Source organism: Emydura macquarii, unplaced genomic scaffold (assembly GCF_026122565.2).
Source record: "Emydura macquarii macquarii isolate MOO-44397 ecotype Brisbane River unplaced genomic scaffold, CSIRO-AGI_Emac_v2 contig_3287, whole genome shotgun sequence".
NCBI lineage: Eukaryota > Metazoa > Chordata > Testudines > Chelidae > Emydura > Emydura macquarii.
The window spans coordinates 3,337,685-3,351,436 of record NW_027133424.1 but is presented as its reverse complement, the minus strand read 5'-3'; the positions used below and the strand labels follow the sequence as shown (position 1 = coordinate 3,351,436).

The window sequence follows — 13,752 nt, the reverse complement described above, 5'->3', positions numbered from 1 at the left end:
GGATCAGGGCTGAATTGTCTGGAAGAAGCTTCTCCCATAGGCATGTTCTTGCATACGTCTCATTACACTACAGGAGCTTCACATCTTCCTCTGGAGTGTTTGGTGCTGGTCTTTGTCTGAGACAGGATGCTGGACCAGATGGACCTGATGTGGCCTGGAAGCTCTTATGGTTCTATGGTCCATCATCCTACATAATGTGTTATCATAGTTTATGAAGTCAGCTCTGTGGGGCATGGTCCCTCACTGCATATGACATTGCTCTTGAGTGAGGCAGTGCGGCCCAGTGGATGGAGCACTGGTTGGGGACTCTGGAGACTTAGGTTCTAGTCCCAGCAAATTAATGACACTGACTGCCTATGTAAAGCACTTTGTGATCAACTGGTGAAAAATGCTGTTTAAGAGCCAGGTATTATATATATTATATCTGTCTGTACAGTGTTTTGTACCTTCTCGGTGCAATAAGAATGGTCATGATCTCAATAAGGAATTGAGATAACTTCATAAAATCGTATTAGTATTTCTTACTAAGAGGCTAAGAAAGGGGAGCCGGGAGTGTGGCGAAAAGTCCAAACTTGTAGCCACTTGTGCACACACTTCTCTGGCCAGTCCTGGTACAGTGGACAATTTTGAGACCCAATGCCCCTTACTCCAGAGGAATCAAGATTTCAAGGGCCAGGTTCTCAGCTGGTATAAATCAGGGTCGGTCTGTGGACTATGCTGATTAACGTCAGTTGAGGATCTAGCCCTGTATATTAATTATTTGGAAAGTTGTTTCTTTTAGACCATTGAGCCCCGAATCTCAGCTGGTGTAAATTGGGGTCCATGTGCTGAAATCAATGGATTTAGGCTGTTTTACATTAATCTAGCCCATAGCCTTTCCCTCAACTCCACAGGTACCCTCAAATATTCTTTATTCAAGCAGACAACTTCAGTCACCTCTTCCCTTCTGCTCTCGTTAACACTGTGGCAACTCTTTCCTGGCAGGCATGTAGGTGGCTGATAGTTCTCTCTCTCCCTCCCTTCTCTTTTTCTCCATGCCCAACTCTTCTGCTTGGGTTTAAAATCTTTCCTTTCCAGGTGTGCAGTTCCCATCTTCAAGATATGCTGGAGTATCATTCCCTCACTGCGTGGTTCCCCTGCTCCACCAATCACGACAATGCTGAGGTCACAGATGGGGAGAAAACGCCCTTGGATGATGAGAGAGTTTGGCTCAAAGTAAGTGGTGTGGGCACCTGGGCTTAATAGGGAGGATACTTTATAGGAGTGTGGGAGGGATTTCCTGTCCTTAACCCACACTTTCAGGGATAAAGGCCAACGCTTTCCTCTCTTCCCCATTGGCTACACCCAGGCATTCTACAGATGAGTCATAGCAACCGAAAGCCAATGAATGACTGGTATATGTATCACTCGTTTCATACCCATTAGTATATAAGCTGGTGGCAGCAATCCATCCTGGAGGTTGCCAGAGCATGGATCACTGTGGCGAGAGCTGTGTCTGAGCGAGAAGTCTGCAACAGTGTTCTGTAGATGAAAAAGCCATTCTCCCCATTGCCTGCTAATTGCAGTGGCATATCCAGGGCAGGGTGACAATATGGAAAATTGCAATAGGCAGGTACTAAGAGGAATTATTTGAGATTTTTCTGTTAGTCTTCAAAGGCTCCTTCACCATCGCCCTTACTTCAATGCGGAGTGGGTGCAAACTGCTGCCATTGTGATTTAGCTCAGTTTTCACTAACATTGCACTGGCTGCACAAGGTGCAATGTGGCCCCAAAGACTTAAATGTCCTAGGGCTGGTTTCCTGTGGAAGGGTGAGATGGCTGGCCTGGAATTCCTCACCGTACCCACAGACATTTGAGAGAGGATGGGAGTCAGAGCTTTTCTGACCTGGCATCCGAGACACGCTGAAAATGACCTCCCTTCTCTACACATCAGTGTTTATCTGTGATGTGTCCTTTAGGGCAAAGATTTTTAATGTAGCAATCACATAGTGAATTAGACCTGTCTCTTCCCTTCTAAAGAGCAACTAAGTCAGAAAAAATAACGAGAGTCTTGTAGCACCTTAAAGACTAACAAATTTCTGCGGGCATAAGCTTTCATGGGCTGCAATCCACTTCCAGCTCACGAAAGCTTATGCCCGCAGAAATTTGTTAGTCTTTAAGGTGCTTACAGGTCTCTTGTTATTTTTGCTGTATACAGACTAACATGGCTACCCCTCTGGAACTAAGTCAGAAAAGTGACTCCATAATGACACATGGCCTGATCCCATGAGATACTGAGTGATCCTTGGTTGGTGCTGAGTGCTGTCTATTCCCCGAAAGTCAGGCTCATGACAGCTCCATATGCATACTCTCAGAATAATTCCAGATGAAATATGCATAGTTTGCATGTCAAAAGATGGATTTTTTCCCCAGCGGCCAGCCTCATGGCCTGGGATCTGACAGTTAAGATGGGGTCTTTTGGCTCTGTCACCATGTCTAGAGAGTTTGCATTGGGAAGAGCTGATGATGCTGCTGAGACAGACCAATCCCACGGCTGCATTGGCCCCAACTCCAGCAGTGAGCGTTAAACCTTGGTTGTAGTTGCCTAAGGACGACATGAGCAGAAGAGACAAGGGGAGCTGATGCATCCATTAGGAAGATGCATTTCATACAGTGTTGATTCTCTGATTGTAACCACAGTTTAATTTTATGTGGCTGCTGCCTTCTATTATTGGAAGGTTATTTGTCTTTGCTCTTTCTGTACAGTTTATTTGGGACATGTTGCCCTGTTAAATCCTACATTGTCTATAATTACCTTTTGTTAAGGCACTCAGAAGACTTAATGCGTCATTAATCATTGGTCAATAAACAGTGTTATAACCTTTCTGTCCCTACCACCCTGTATCTCTACGTCCTCTGCCTCTACAGAGAACTCTACCTATATAATCTTAGTTCTCTCCTGTCTGTATCTCTAGGACCCTCCCTTTGGGTTTCCTGATGTGCTTATGCCAGGGCAAAGGCCCCCTCCCACCATTTTTTCCTTTGCTCAGAAGAAAGAGAAAGCGCCCTCTTTTGCTGCCTTGATGGAGGCTCGCTTTCCATTTCTCACCAGGGTTAACTCGTGTTCCAGTTCATTGGAACTTGTGCTCAGCTCCATTCCTTCATGGATGTTTATATGAAAGACTTTCATTACTGGCTCCGCACGCTCATTTTAGGCGTGCTATTATTTTCCGCCCATAAAATGATTATGGACTAGTAATAAATATGCCCTTTTCTTTCTCTTTTATAGCGTTTGCCTGATTGCTAACAGATTGGGCAGGGAAGGAGGATTCTTTTTCTCACACACACATGAAAAAACACCATCCCCTACAAATAGAGCTGTTTACACACACATCTCAGTAACATGTGCGTACACAGCTCACTTACAGAACTCTTTTTAATGCACTGTGTCACATGCTTTAAAATAGCAGTCACATGATTCATTAGGCACATGATTCCAGCTGTCCGTACTGAAACATTTTCAACAGGTGGCGCTAAAGAGCAAAGAAATCACTGGTCCCTACATGAAGGCACAGTCTTAAGTGGGTGTGGCCATCGAATGCAAATGTCTGTGCAATATAACTAGCCTCCCATAGTGCACCTCAACATAGCTGGTATATTTGCAGATATGCGTTATTCTGATTTATGGAGGAGCACTTTCCAGTGGCAGTGCTTTGTTCTCTATTTCCTACGCATCAGATTGAGGAAAGTTTTGGAATCACGTCAGAATGTAACAAGCAGGAAATTAAACAAAAGAAAAAATGAAGCTATCGCCAACAACAGCTAAATATGTAATAAGAAAAAGGAAGCACAAACAGAGAATATTTAGTGAGATAAATCAGACTCTGCAGTCCTAACTCAGAGGCAGATTTTGCCAAGTCCCTGCATGGGAAAGCAGTGGGGAGGGATGGAATAAGGAGCTTCTCCCAAACTGGTGCAGTCTGTATAAGAACTGGTTTTGTCTTCAGCTGAGTTTTCACCATTCAGCTGAGCATCTGGCTCTCACAAGTTAGGTTGCAATGAGCATTTGACATTGAGGTGCCTTATCCAAACCATGCAAGCCTCTTGGATGTGCAGAATTGGAATTCTCCAGAGTGCAGGGATGTCTTTGTGTAATTTTTGGTAAGGTGCTGATGCTGACGAGATTAGCCTTCAGGGTTTCTCAGGGCTTCCGATCCCAGACAGGAGGTGGCAATGCAACAATGGTGAAATAATAATGGGAGGGAAATGTTACTCAGTGATGGTTGAGTGGGAATTTGGGGTGAAGAAGATACAAAAAGATATTTCATCTGCATTGCTTTGCTCAAAACTGATGCAAGCTCTTGATGGGCCCCAGGGAATGGCTGCAAGGCTGAAATATTTGCTTCACTCTTTGATCATTGTGTTGAGCTCTGAGGGAGGCTCTTGGGCTATTCCTCATTATGTGGCAATGCTTCATACACTTCAGCCGTCTGCAGGCATGGAGGGGCCTCCCCATGACACACCCGGGGGGGGCAGAGGCAGGGTTTGAACAGCCCGCACGGTGGGCTGGCTCTGTTTGCCACCAAAAATCTCTTTGAGTGGTGGAGTGAAACCAAGCTAGGCTGGAGGAGAATAGGGCTAGTGGAACTGCAGCTATAGGGCTCCACCAGTTACCCCTCTTCTGTGGGTGGGGTCTGCAGAGGAGCTGCAGGCTCTGGGAGGCAGTGTTCAGTTGGGCAGGGCATTGGACCAGGCCCCTGGGGACTTGCGTTCTGTTCCTGGCTCTGCCACCTCTCTCTGTTGTCTATCCAGCTCTCTGTCTCATTGGTTTATTTGTCTGATCGATAGCATTGCTTCTAAAATGCAAAGCCATCAGCCCTGTAGTGGTGTGTGCTTTGCCGCAATCCTCTGCCCTAATGGCCCCTGTGGTGTTGTCCCCTCTTGCCCAGGTATGCTTCGACAGACCCGGACTGGCTACCTCAGTCTTTATTTTCCTGGCATCTGATGGCGTCATCCCAGGAGACCAGCGCAAGCCAACTGTGACCGTCCAGCTGGGGGATGAAAGGAGGCACAACCACTCGCTGGGTGAGTGCACTCAGAGCTGAAGGGAGGCTGGGCAGGATGACGAGCATTCCCCTTTCGGCTTTTCCACTCCCTCAGCCCCTGAGCCCCTCTCTGCTTTGCCCTGGGTTTTCTGTTGCAGGGCTTAAGGAGACTAGCAGGTCTGAGGAGGCTCCTGAGTAAATAAGGCAGGGCTGTGTCAGAGAGCTCCTAACAATCAAGCCCAATTGTTATGGCCTCCTTTGCTCACCCTGAGTTCAGTGGGAACCTGGGGCTCTCAGCACCGCTCTGGTAGTGCCCTACTTGAGCTCCTCCTGACCACTCTTATTGGTGGAGACATGGCAGACCAGGAGGAAGGAGCTGGTTTAGGCTGTGGTACCCTCTCTTTACTTGAAAAAACAAGGAGAGTCCTGTAACACCTTAAAGTCTAAAACTTTCTGCGGGCATAAGCTTTACTTGAATCTTTACTTGGATCCTCTGTGTCCCATTTTTCTCCGCATTGGCTCTCCCTCTCCTGCTTTCTTGACCCTACCCTAGTTTCTAGTTAGCCTGAAGCAGAAGGGTTTTCCTTTGCCTGGGGCTTGTCCTGTCTGCCTTTCTCGTGGCGTTACTCCTGTGGAGGAATCCCGTAGAAAAGGCAGACCACAGCAGTTGCATCTGAGCTGTGGAATAACCCAGGGTGAACTAAACAATACCTGAGCTGGTCTAATGGCCTCTCTTTCTTGTTAGGGATGCATGAGCTGTCATGTCAGCGGAACCCATTGGTCATCAACGTGACCCACGGCCAGGATTTCCTTTTCCACCGGATCGCCTCGGTGCTGCTTAATTTCTCCTCCCCATTAGTGGGTGTGTCAGCCGTGGCCTTGCGGACTTCTTCCCGCCTCAGCTCTCCCACACCAAACACCTGCCTCCCAGACCATGAGGAACGTGGCCTCCAGAGACACAGGTACCACATTCCATGTTGCTGCTAGGCTAGGGCCATTGCTCTGCTGGAGAGGCCAGCCCAAGAGTGGCTTGGAGGTCTGTCATTCCTGCAGAAGCTGATGTCCAGCTAAGAGCACAGCTCTGAAGGGCTCAACCAGAGGGAGACATCCTTTGACTCAACTAGCGCTGTTACCTTCTCGCCATTGGGCAAACACTGTCAGAACAACTAGACTTGGAGCTGGAGGTGTGAATTCCAGCTCCAGAAGCCACACCTGCTTGGCTCTGATTTTTAGTGCACCAAAATAGAAAATAGTCTCGGTGGCACGAGGGGAGTGAAGGATGAGCCACCCCAAGTGCATGCCAGGCCTCTCGGATGGGGCGGCTAGTCCTGCTGCTGCTCACGGCACCACGGCTGTGTTCTATTTTTAGCACGCTAGCTTGATGAGAACTAGAGCAGGTGTGTTTCCCTGAGTTGGGATTTATACCTCCAACTCCAAGTGTGGATACAGAGTGTAAGGAATAAACCTGGAGGGAATAATCTTGGGTTGATCACTCTTTCCCATTTTTAATTTCTGGTTCTGTTGCAACAAAGATTGGCTGTGGACATCAGCTGGAAATCACAGCAGTTCCTGCATCCAGACTGCCCCCTGCGTAGAACAATAGGGATTCTCTCTGGAGTCTAGCATTCCACTTTTAGTGCGGGCTCATGTCACTCTGTGCATGCATGTGCACACATCCCATCACCCTGTTGGCTCAAGTGGTTCAGCCTTCCACTCAGACAAAATGGCATCAAGATTCGATTCACCATCTGATTCTGGGAAAAAGAGTTCAGTTTGGGGGGGGAGTGTGTGTGTGCGCACGCGCTAGAGCGAGAGAGACAGAAACTCAGTGTTAAAAGAATGTCATTCAGATCGCAAAGTCAAGCACTCCGTGGTGAAGCAATGCTAATATTAAGGTTCCCTAAGCAGCCCTGATTCAGCCCCTTACTGCGTAGTGTTGTGATAAAAGTTTTTAATTACACAATCACATACTATTTGTTCTACAAGAGCCCTGCCTTTGTCAGGCCTTGATCCAGCCATGCACTTAACCATATACTGAGCTTTTAGCACATGAGCAATCCTGTTGACTTCAAAAGCTCTGATATGCTTAGAGCGATACACAGGCTTAAGTCTTCACTGGAATGGGCTCCGAGCACTCAGCACCTTACAAGATCGAGCCCTGGACATCCTGGTGTTAAAGACAACACTCTGGTTAACAGCGTCCCTTGGGAGGTAGAGCTGAAACTTTCCAAGTCAGCTTTGGCACCCGCCACTCTCTCGTTAAACCGAGAGAGAGAGAAACACGAGGAGAGCGATTCTCCATAAAACAGACCATTGGCGGGAGCTTGACAGACGCCTGCCTTTCCATTTGTGTTTTGTTTTCCTTCCACTTTACCACCGGATGTCCCGGCCCTGTTCCAAACACCTCCACTGGGGAGGGGAATCTCCTCTCTTCCTGTTTGGATTTGGGTGCCATGCTAGATTCCTCAAATACCTCTGCACGGAACTCCCACCCCGGCTCTCACAGGCTGCTCATTTACCAAGTCTCATGTTGCTTCTTCAGTAGTAATAATAATAATAACAACACACTTTAATTTATCGCTGTCCAGTGCTCAAAGGCCTCCAAATGTCTTAGTAAAGTATGCAACTGAGGAGCAATATTTGCAGAATAGGGCAGCCTGTTCCAGATAAATCACTCTGCAAAGGAAAAGCGGGAAGAACTGACATCCAAGATTGAACGAATAAATAAATAATGCAGAAAGCACATCCAGAGCCAAAGACACAGAACTGAGAAGGAATTAAAGAAAGGTGATAAGGTTTGTTCTAAAGGAATAATAATGATGATAGCAGATGATTGATGATGATGATGCAAAGTTTGGCTCTGGATCTGGATCCCAATTTTTCCAAAGTTTAGACGTGTCCAGATCCTGGGGTTTCATTCAAGCAATTATGCAGATAGTGTCCAACTGGGAATTCTGGATTTGGATCAAAGGATTTTGTCCATGCTTATCTCTAATACTAACTGTTTCTGTTAGAAGTTTTATTTTTTAATGGCACTGCATGAAATAATGGAGTGAGTGAGTGTGATGTAACTGAGTTGCACCGAGTTGTGGAATGCACAAGCAGAGTTTCAGGGCGCATGTGATTTACACAGCAACAGAAATCATGGCTTTCTTAGTGAATAAATGTGCAAGCATTTGTCTCAGGCCCTCATTGAAGGGGCACCATCCATCTGAAATCGAGTCAGTCTCCCTTTGGGAGTAGTTACAGGTGCCACACTTCCCCTTCAGCCCCTGCCAGTTGATGTGGATTTACAATCACATTTTCCCAGCCTTAAAATATATATTTCTTTCTCCTGTTGCTGTGTGAAAGCCCCACCCAAACAAGATGTGAAACTGACTGATACTGAAGGAACAGTGGACTTGGCCATACACAAAAGCTGCCAAATACACAAAGAAAACAAACTGAAAGTAAGGGAATGATATATTTTCCCCTCCACCGCTACTCTCTCTCTAGGCCCTAGAGTCTAGGGAGAGGTTATTTGTAACAACAGTGATACATTTCAGACAAAAGTATCATTTTTAAAGAATGGTGTCCTTTTAAGGACTGACCTGAACATGCAGAGACATATCACATAGCCTTCATGCCATATGTAAGCGGATTTTAAAGTGTGGATTTCACACATACGAATGAATATCGTAGCCTTTTGGAAATCCTGGGACCTGATTCTTCTCCAGCGTAGCTCTGCTGCAGTCAGTGGACTAGCGCAAGTTGTGAATTTCGTGAGTTGATGCACATGAAGATCAGCCCTACACCCACTGGAGTCGCGGGGGGTTGGCTTGAATCCACAGCAGAAGCTCCGTAAGCCTCAGGCGTCATGTCAAGTGGAATCCATGTAACCAGCGAGGTGCTGAGCTGCACAGACACATCATCTGCCAGTGGTAGCAATATGCTTGCCAGCAGCAATTGGGAATCATGGTGCGAACGGCCGCTAGGCATACTCCTTTTGAAGGCGGGACATTTTTATGGGGGTGAAGGAGTCATCTCCAGTCAGGCACTCAGGTAGTAGGGTGCTGGGCACTGGGTAGATAAGTCTTTTGCTGGTTTCGGGGGAGAGAGGCAGTTTGGTATAGAACGGAGTCACACCCCTGGTCATCGTGCTGAATTCTTGGGGCATGGAGACAGGGATCTGGAGGCAAGAGTTTGTGGGGAAAGGGGCAGGTTTGCATGGATAAAAGGGATGATCCATCTCTACCCCTCCTCAGGTTTTTTGCTGAGCTCTAGGAGGTGGGATAACTTTGTGGCGGAAGAGATGCCCCCTGATAGTTCTGGAAGCGGTGCCAGTCTCCTCTTCTCATCAGTGTGCTGGGTTTGTCCTGCTGGGCGGGGAGGCAGGAGCCCACATAGGTCTTTAAACCTTCTTTCATCAGACATCATGTGGACTGTGGTGCTGGCCAAGCTGCTTTGCTTTTGCTTAGTTTATCTTGGTGCTGATACCACCTTCCGTCAGAGCTGCCGCTCCAGCTAGTGCTGCCGCTCTTCCCTTTTCTCCAGAGCAAGGGGGCTCTTCCTGCACCCACGTTCGGAGGCATTGCTCTTTAGTGGCTAGGCGTGGCACCAGGAGCCAGAATCTAGCCCCAGTTCTGCCGCTGACCCTCGTGTGACCCTCGCAAGGCAAGTCACTCCAGGGCTGATTTGCAGAGATGAGTGCCTGCAGCCTCAGTTAACCTCACACAAAGGGAAGAGCGCTCAGCCCCTCCGGCACTTGGGCCCCCAAGAGCAGATATTCAGATGAGCGTATCGGGGGGGGGGGTGCCAGGGTTGGTTGAAAATTGGGACATGCTGAGTGCTTGGCACTTGGGGAAAACTTGGGGCCTTTGTTCAGGTGTTTGAATGGGAGCCGAGCTCTTTTCAAACCCTGGCCCCAAGTGGGAGCACAGAGCACTTGGAATCTTGCCCTTTGTGCATAAATTTGGGCATCCAATAAACGAGGCATCCAACCTTAGGGCATTTGCTTCTCTTTGCCTCATTGTGACAATCTATAAACCCAGTGTAACAGCACTTACCTGTCAGCCAGGGGTCTTCTTAAGAGTCCCATATGTGCTTTGAGTAGCTTGAATGACATGGGCCTCAAAAGTGCAACGTATTAGTATCATCTCCATCTTGCAGACAATGGGACCCTGTCGGGAAGCAGAGGACCCATAAATCCCAGCTCCCCCTGATTTCCAGTCTGCAAAAGCCATAGTAACAATAACAGAGCCTCTTTATCAGCTCTGGATGTGTCTGGCTAATTTTTTCCCTGTATTTCATTTTTTAAATTTATTTCATCTCTAGTGAAGAACTGAATTGACTATGCATGCATGTGTATGTTTGCCTCTTATTAAAAATAACCCCCAAAAAGTAACAAAGGAGACTAGGAAAAAGACGTTTTCTAGCTTTAGTCTAGAATCGTTCATTGCCCATATAATAAAAATAATGTCCTTGTATTTCTTTAGCATCTTTTATCCTGAAAGATCCCAAAGTGCTTTCCAGCCTGTACGTTTAATAAAGAGATCACACACTCTGCAAATGAAATGCAGCCATCTCTGGGGCAAGGCATAGTTGTTTCAAAGAGGGAAATGATTAGTCTCACCTGGTGAAACTGCAGGAGGAATTTTAGAGGCAAGGGGGCAGGAAGTACAGAAACTGCCTTGGGACCCTTCATGGTCACAAGCTGCCAGGCCTTTGGGTGTTGTCTCATCCAAAAGATGGCACCCTCCACCCCCCCAGTGCCCTGTAACACCGTGCTGGGTCGGGGGATCAGCACCTTTGTGGGGTGCTGAGTGGATGGCAGCACGTTGGCTGCCCTCCTTACCTGGTGCTCCAGGAGCAGACGTTTGCACTTGTTCCCTGTGCCAGTGCTGAGAGAGAAAGCTCCTGAGGTTCTCCCCAACGCCCACATGGGGTCAGGCCCTCGTATAGTCATGGAAAGTCCCCAGGAGTAAGGAAGGAATGACCTCCACATGTGCCTCGGTAGGGCATGAGCCAAAGTGCGCTGAAGTCAGTGGGAGTCTTTCCATTGACTTCAGTGGATCAGCTGTGACCCCCGACACAGGGCGTGTCTACACTGCAGCAGGGTGCGAGCCTATGTGGACAGACTCGCGCTAGCAGGTTCAAGCTAGCGTGCTGAAAAGAGCGAGGGGGTTGGGTGGGCTTGCGGGCCTGAGCTGCCATGCCCAAAGTGCTATTTTTAGCGTGCGATCTTGTGCCCCATGAACGTGAGTTTGCCTACCTGGGCTGGGTGGCTCGCTTCCAGTGCAGTGTAGACATACCGTCATTGCACCCAAAGTATCTGAAGCCGTGCCTCTCCCTGGTACTTCAGCCCCTTCCAGATAATTGTTTTTGCTCTCCATCCAGCCTTTCCCTTTGCATGTGAACACTGAGCCACATTCCCTCCTGTTTTCTTTGGTATGGACTGTACGTACATCAAGTCAGGGGAGCAGATTTTATTTATTTACTTTTTTAACTGCATTTTATTTTTAGCCTGCTTGAGTTTACGTTTGCTTGTGCTGGGAACTGCCTTGGCGCTATCAAAATCCAGTCTGCATTGTATTCTTATCCCCCCCTCCCCCCCACCCAAAAAAAAAAGTTTTAAAGTATTAAAGAGAAATCAGGTTTGGGCTTTTTGGGAGTATTTAATTTTTGCCTTTTCTCATCCAGCAAGGGAGGAATTGCAGTTCCCTAAGCTATTCCCTTCGCTTTCGTGCCCAAGTATCTTACTTTAATCCAGGAATGATTTGTATATTGTGCGTCAGGCCTACGATGTTTGTAATTAACTCCCAGGCCCCTCCAAAGCTGGGCTATACCCTAGTGAGGGGGTGAACCTCAAAATGAGAACTGGACCTGCCCAGAGCCAGGCTGTTGGTGGAGGTGATAATGGTAGGGCTAGGGCAATATGGGGTCAGGGAGGGAAGTGGGGAAGAAAAGGAGAAAGACAGGAAGTAAACAAAAGAAGGAAGGAGAGAATAGGAGATGGGGTAGAACAAGGGGAGTGTTAGAGGGAGGGGACGCGAATGGAATAAAAAGAACTACAATAGTTTGCTTGAAAAACATTTGTTCCAGACTAATTTAGCACTGGTGAAAGGTGTGAGATGGAGCACCCCCTGTTTATCACATACTTTCTGGGCTACATCATGGCAAGCTTCCTCCATGCTGCCACAGCCATGTGCCTTTAACCACACCTGGAAGAGCCACCCCTTTTCTCGGAGAGAGATTGAGATCTTGATAATCATAGTTTGTAGGGTTGGATTTTGAACTCAACATGGATAGACTCCAGCTTTGCCTCCTTCCAGGCTGTGGTGATTGACACACACGGCATTTCTTGGGCATCAGTGACCAAGGTAGGTCACTTGGTAGGGTAATTTGTTCCGGTGTTCATCCAGCCCCAGAATGCTCAGTGCCAGGGCCATAATATGACAATGCAGACAAACATAGGTGTGGGTGGATTTTTTTGCAGGTAATGCCATTTCTCTTGCTAGATGTAGGCCATTTCTAGAGCTTAATGCCTTGTACATTAGCTATTCAGAATGCTTGAGTCATCTCTCTCCATTCCAGTCAGTTGATAATCTATAATGAAAGCACATTTTCATAACTCAGAGTAAATAATTGCACGGAAAAGACCTTGGGATGAAAACCTCTCTGCTTTTTTTCATACTCTTAGATTCATAGATTTGAAGGCCGGAAGGGACCATTAGATCATCTAGTCTGATCTCCTGTGCAGCACAAGCCACAGAATTTCATCCAGTTATTCCTGTATTGAGCCCAATAACTTGTGTTTGACCAAAGCGTTTCTTCCAGAAAGCCATTTTAAAAGGGGAAGGGGTGTTACACCCAATTCCCAGCCGTACATTCAAGGATGTTGTATTCCCTGCCCGGAGTTGAAGAGGTAGGCAAAATGGTCTGGCTCCAGCCTTCTTTGTGATTGTCACATAGGCCCCATCTACATGAGAGAAGTCACTAACATTGATTCACTGGTAGGAATCAGAGTAAAACTGGCCCATCAACTGTCTGCGGTTTCCAGCACAGCATCATCTAACCCTGCTGGGAACGAGGCTAATTAACAAGGTGCTGGAAACCAGGTCAGTGGCTGGAACGACCTCTACACTAGGGCTCCTAATGTTGCTTACAGCAGTGGGCCTGAGCTGATGTGTAAACCAACAGTGGGATAGTTTTCCTCCAAGGTCTTGTGGCTTCTATGATAGATACCATTCCCTACCCATTTAGTGCATATATGTGTTGGTGAAAGGTACCTTATAAATATAAAAGAAAGAAGGAAAGTTAAAAAGTATGTCAGAGCTGATGGCAACTCACCTTTTTGATGAGGAACGTCAGTGTGAGGGAATGAGATGCCGCATGATTGGTCAGTGCTAGAATAGTACTAGGGATTTGGTGTGTGAAAAAGGAGACACTAGCTCAAATAATAAGACAAGACAGGCCCGCTTCATTCCAGGGTGACCAAGTGTGTATATGTGCATGCACATATGAAGTGACATGAGTCCAAGTTAAAAGTGTAGTGCTAGACTCCAGAGGGAATCTCTATTGTTCTAGCAGGGTGTGCGTTTGGGTGGGGGAGTCTGGGTGCAGACGCCTTGAATGCAATTAGAGAATTCCCTGTCAGGGAGCTCCTGGGACATGAGATGAATCAGTACTGGATTTCTGGGTGTGGCACTTGGAAAGAGAATAAACTGCATAAGGTTCCTGTGGCCACTTG

The 13,752-nt window shown here is 47.3% G+C and overlaps 1 protein-coding gene across 1 annotated transcript in view; it reads left to right on the top strand.

Moving 5' to 3' along the window:
* The window catches only part of PAPPA2 (pappalysin 2), a 165,108-nt gene that overhangs the window by 79,099 nt on the left and 72,257 nt on the right, over positions 1–13,752 (top strand). Inside the window, exons 11-13 of the mRNA XM_067532408.1 lie at positions 1,078–1,215; positions 4,929–5,064; positions 5,770–5,986. Of these exons, the coding sequence (XP_067388509.1) occupies positions 1,078–1,215; positions 4,929–5,064; positions 5,770–5,986 (491 nt within the window). The remainder of the gene's footprint in view (positions 1–1,077; positions 1,216–4,928; positions 5,065–5,769; positions 5,987–13,752) is intronic.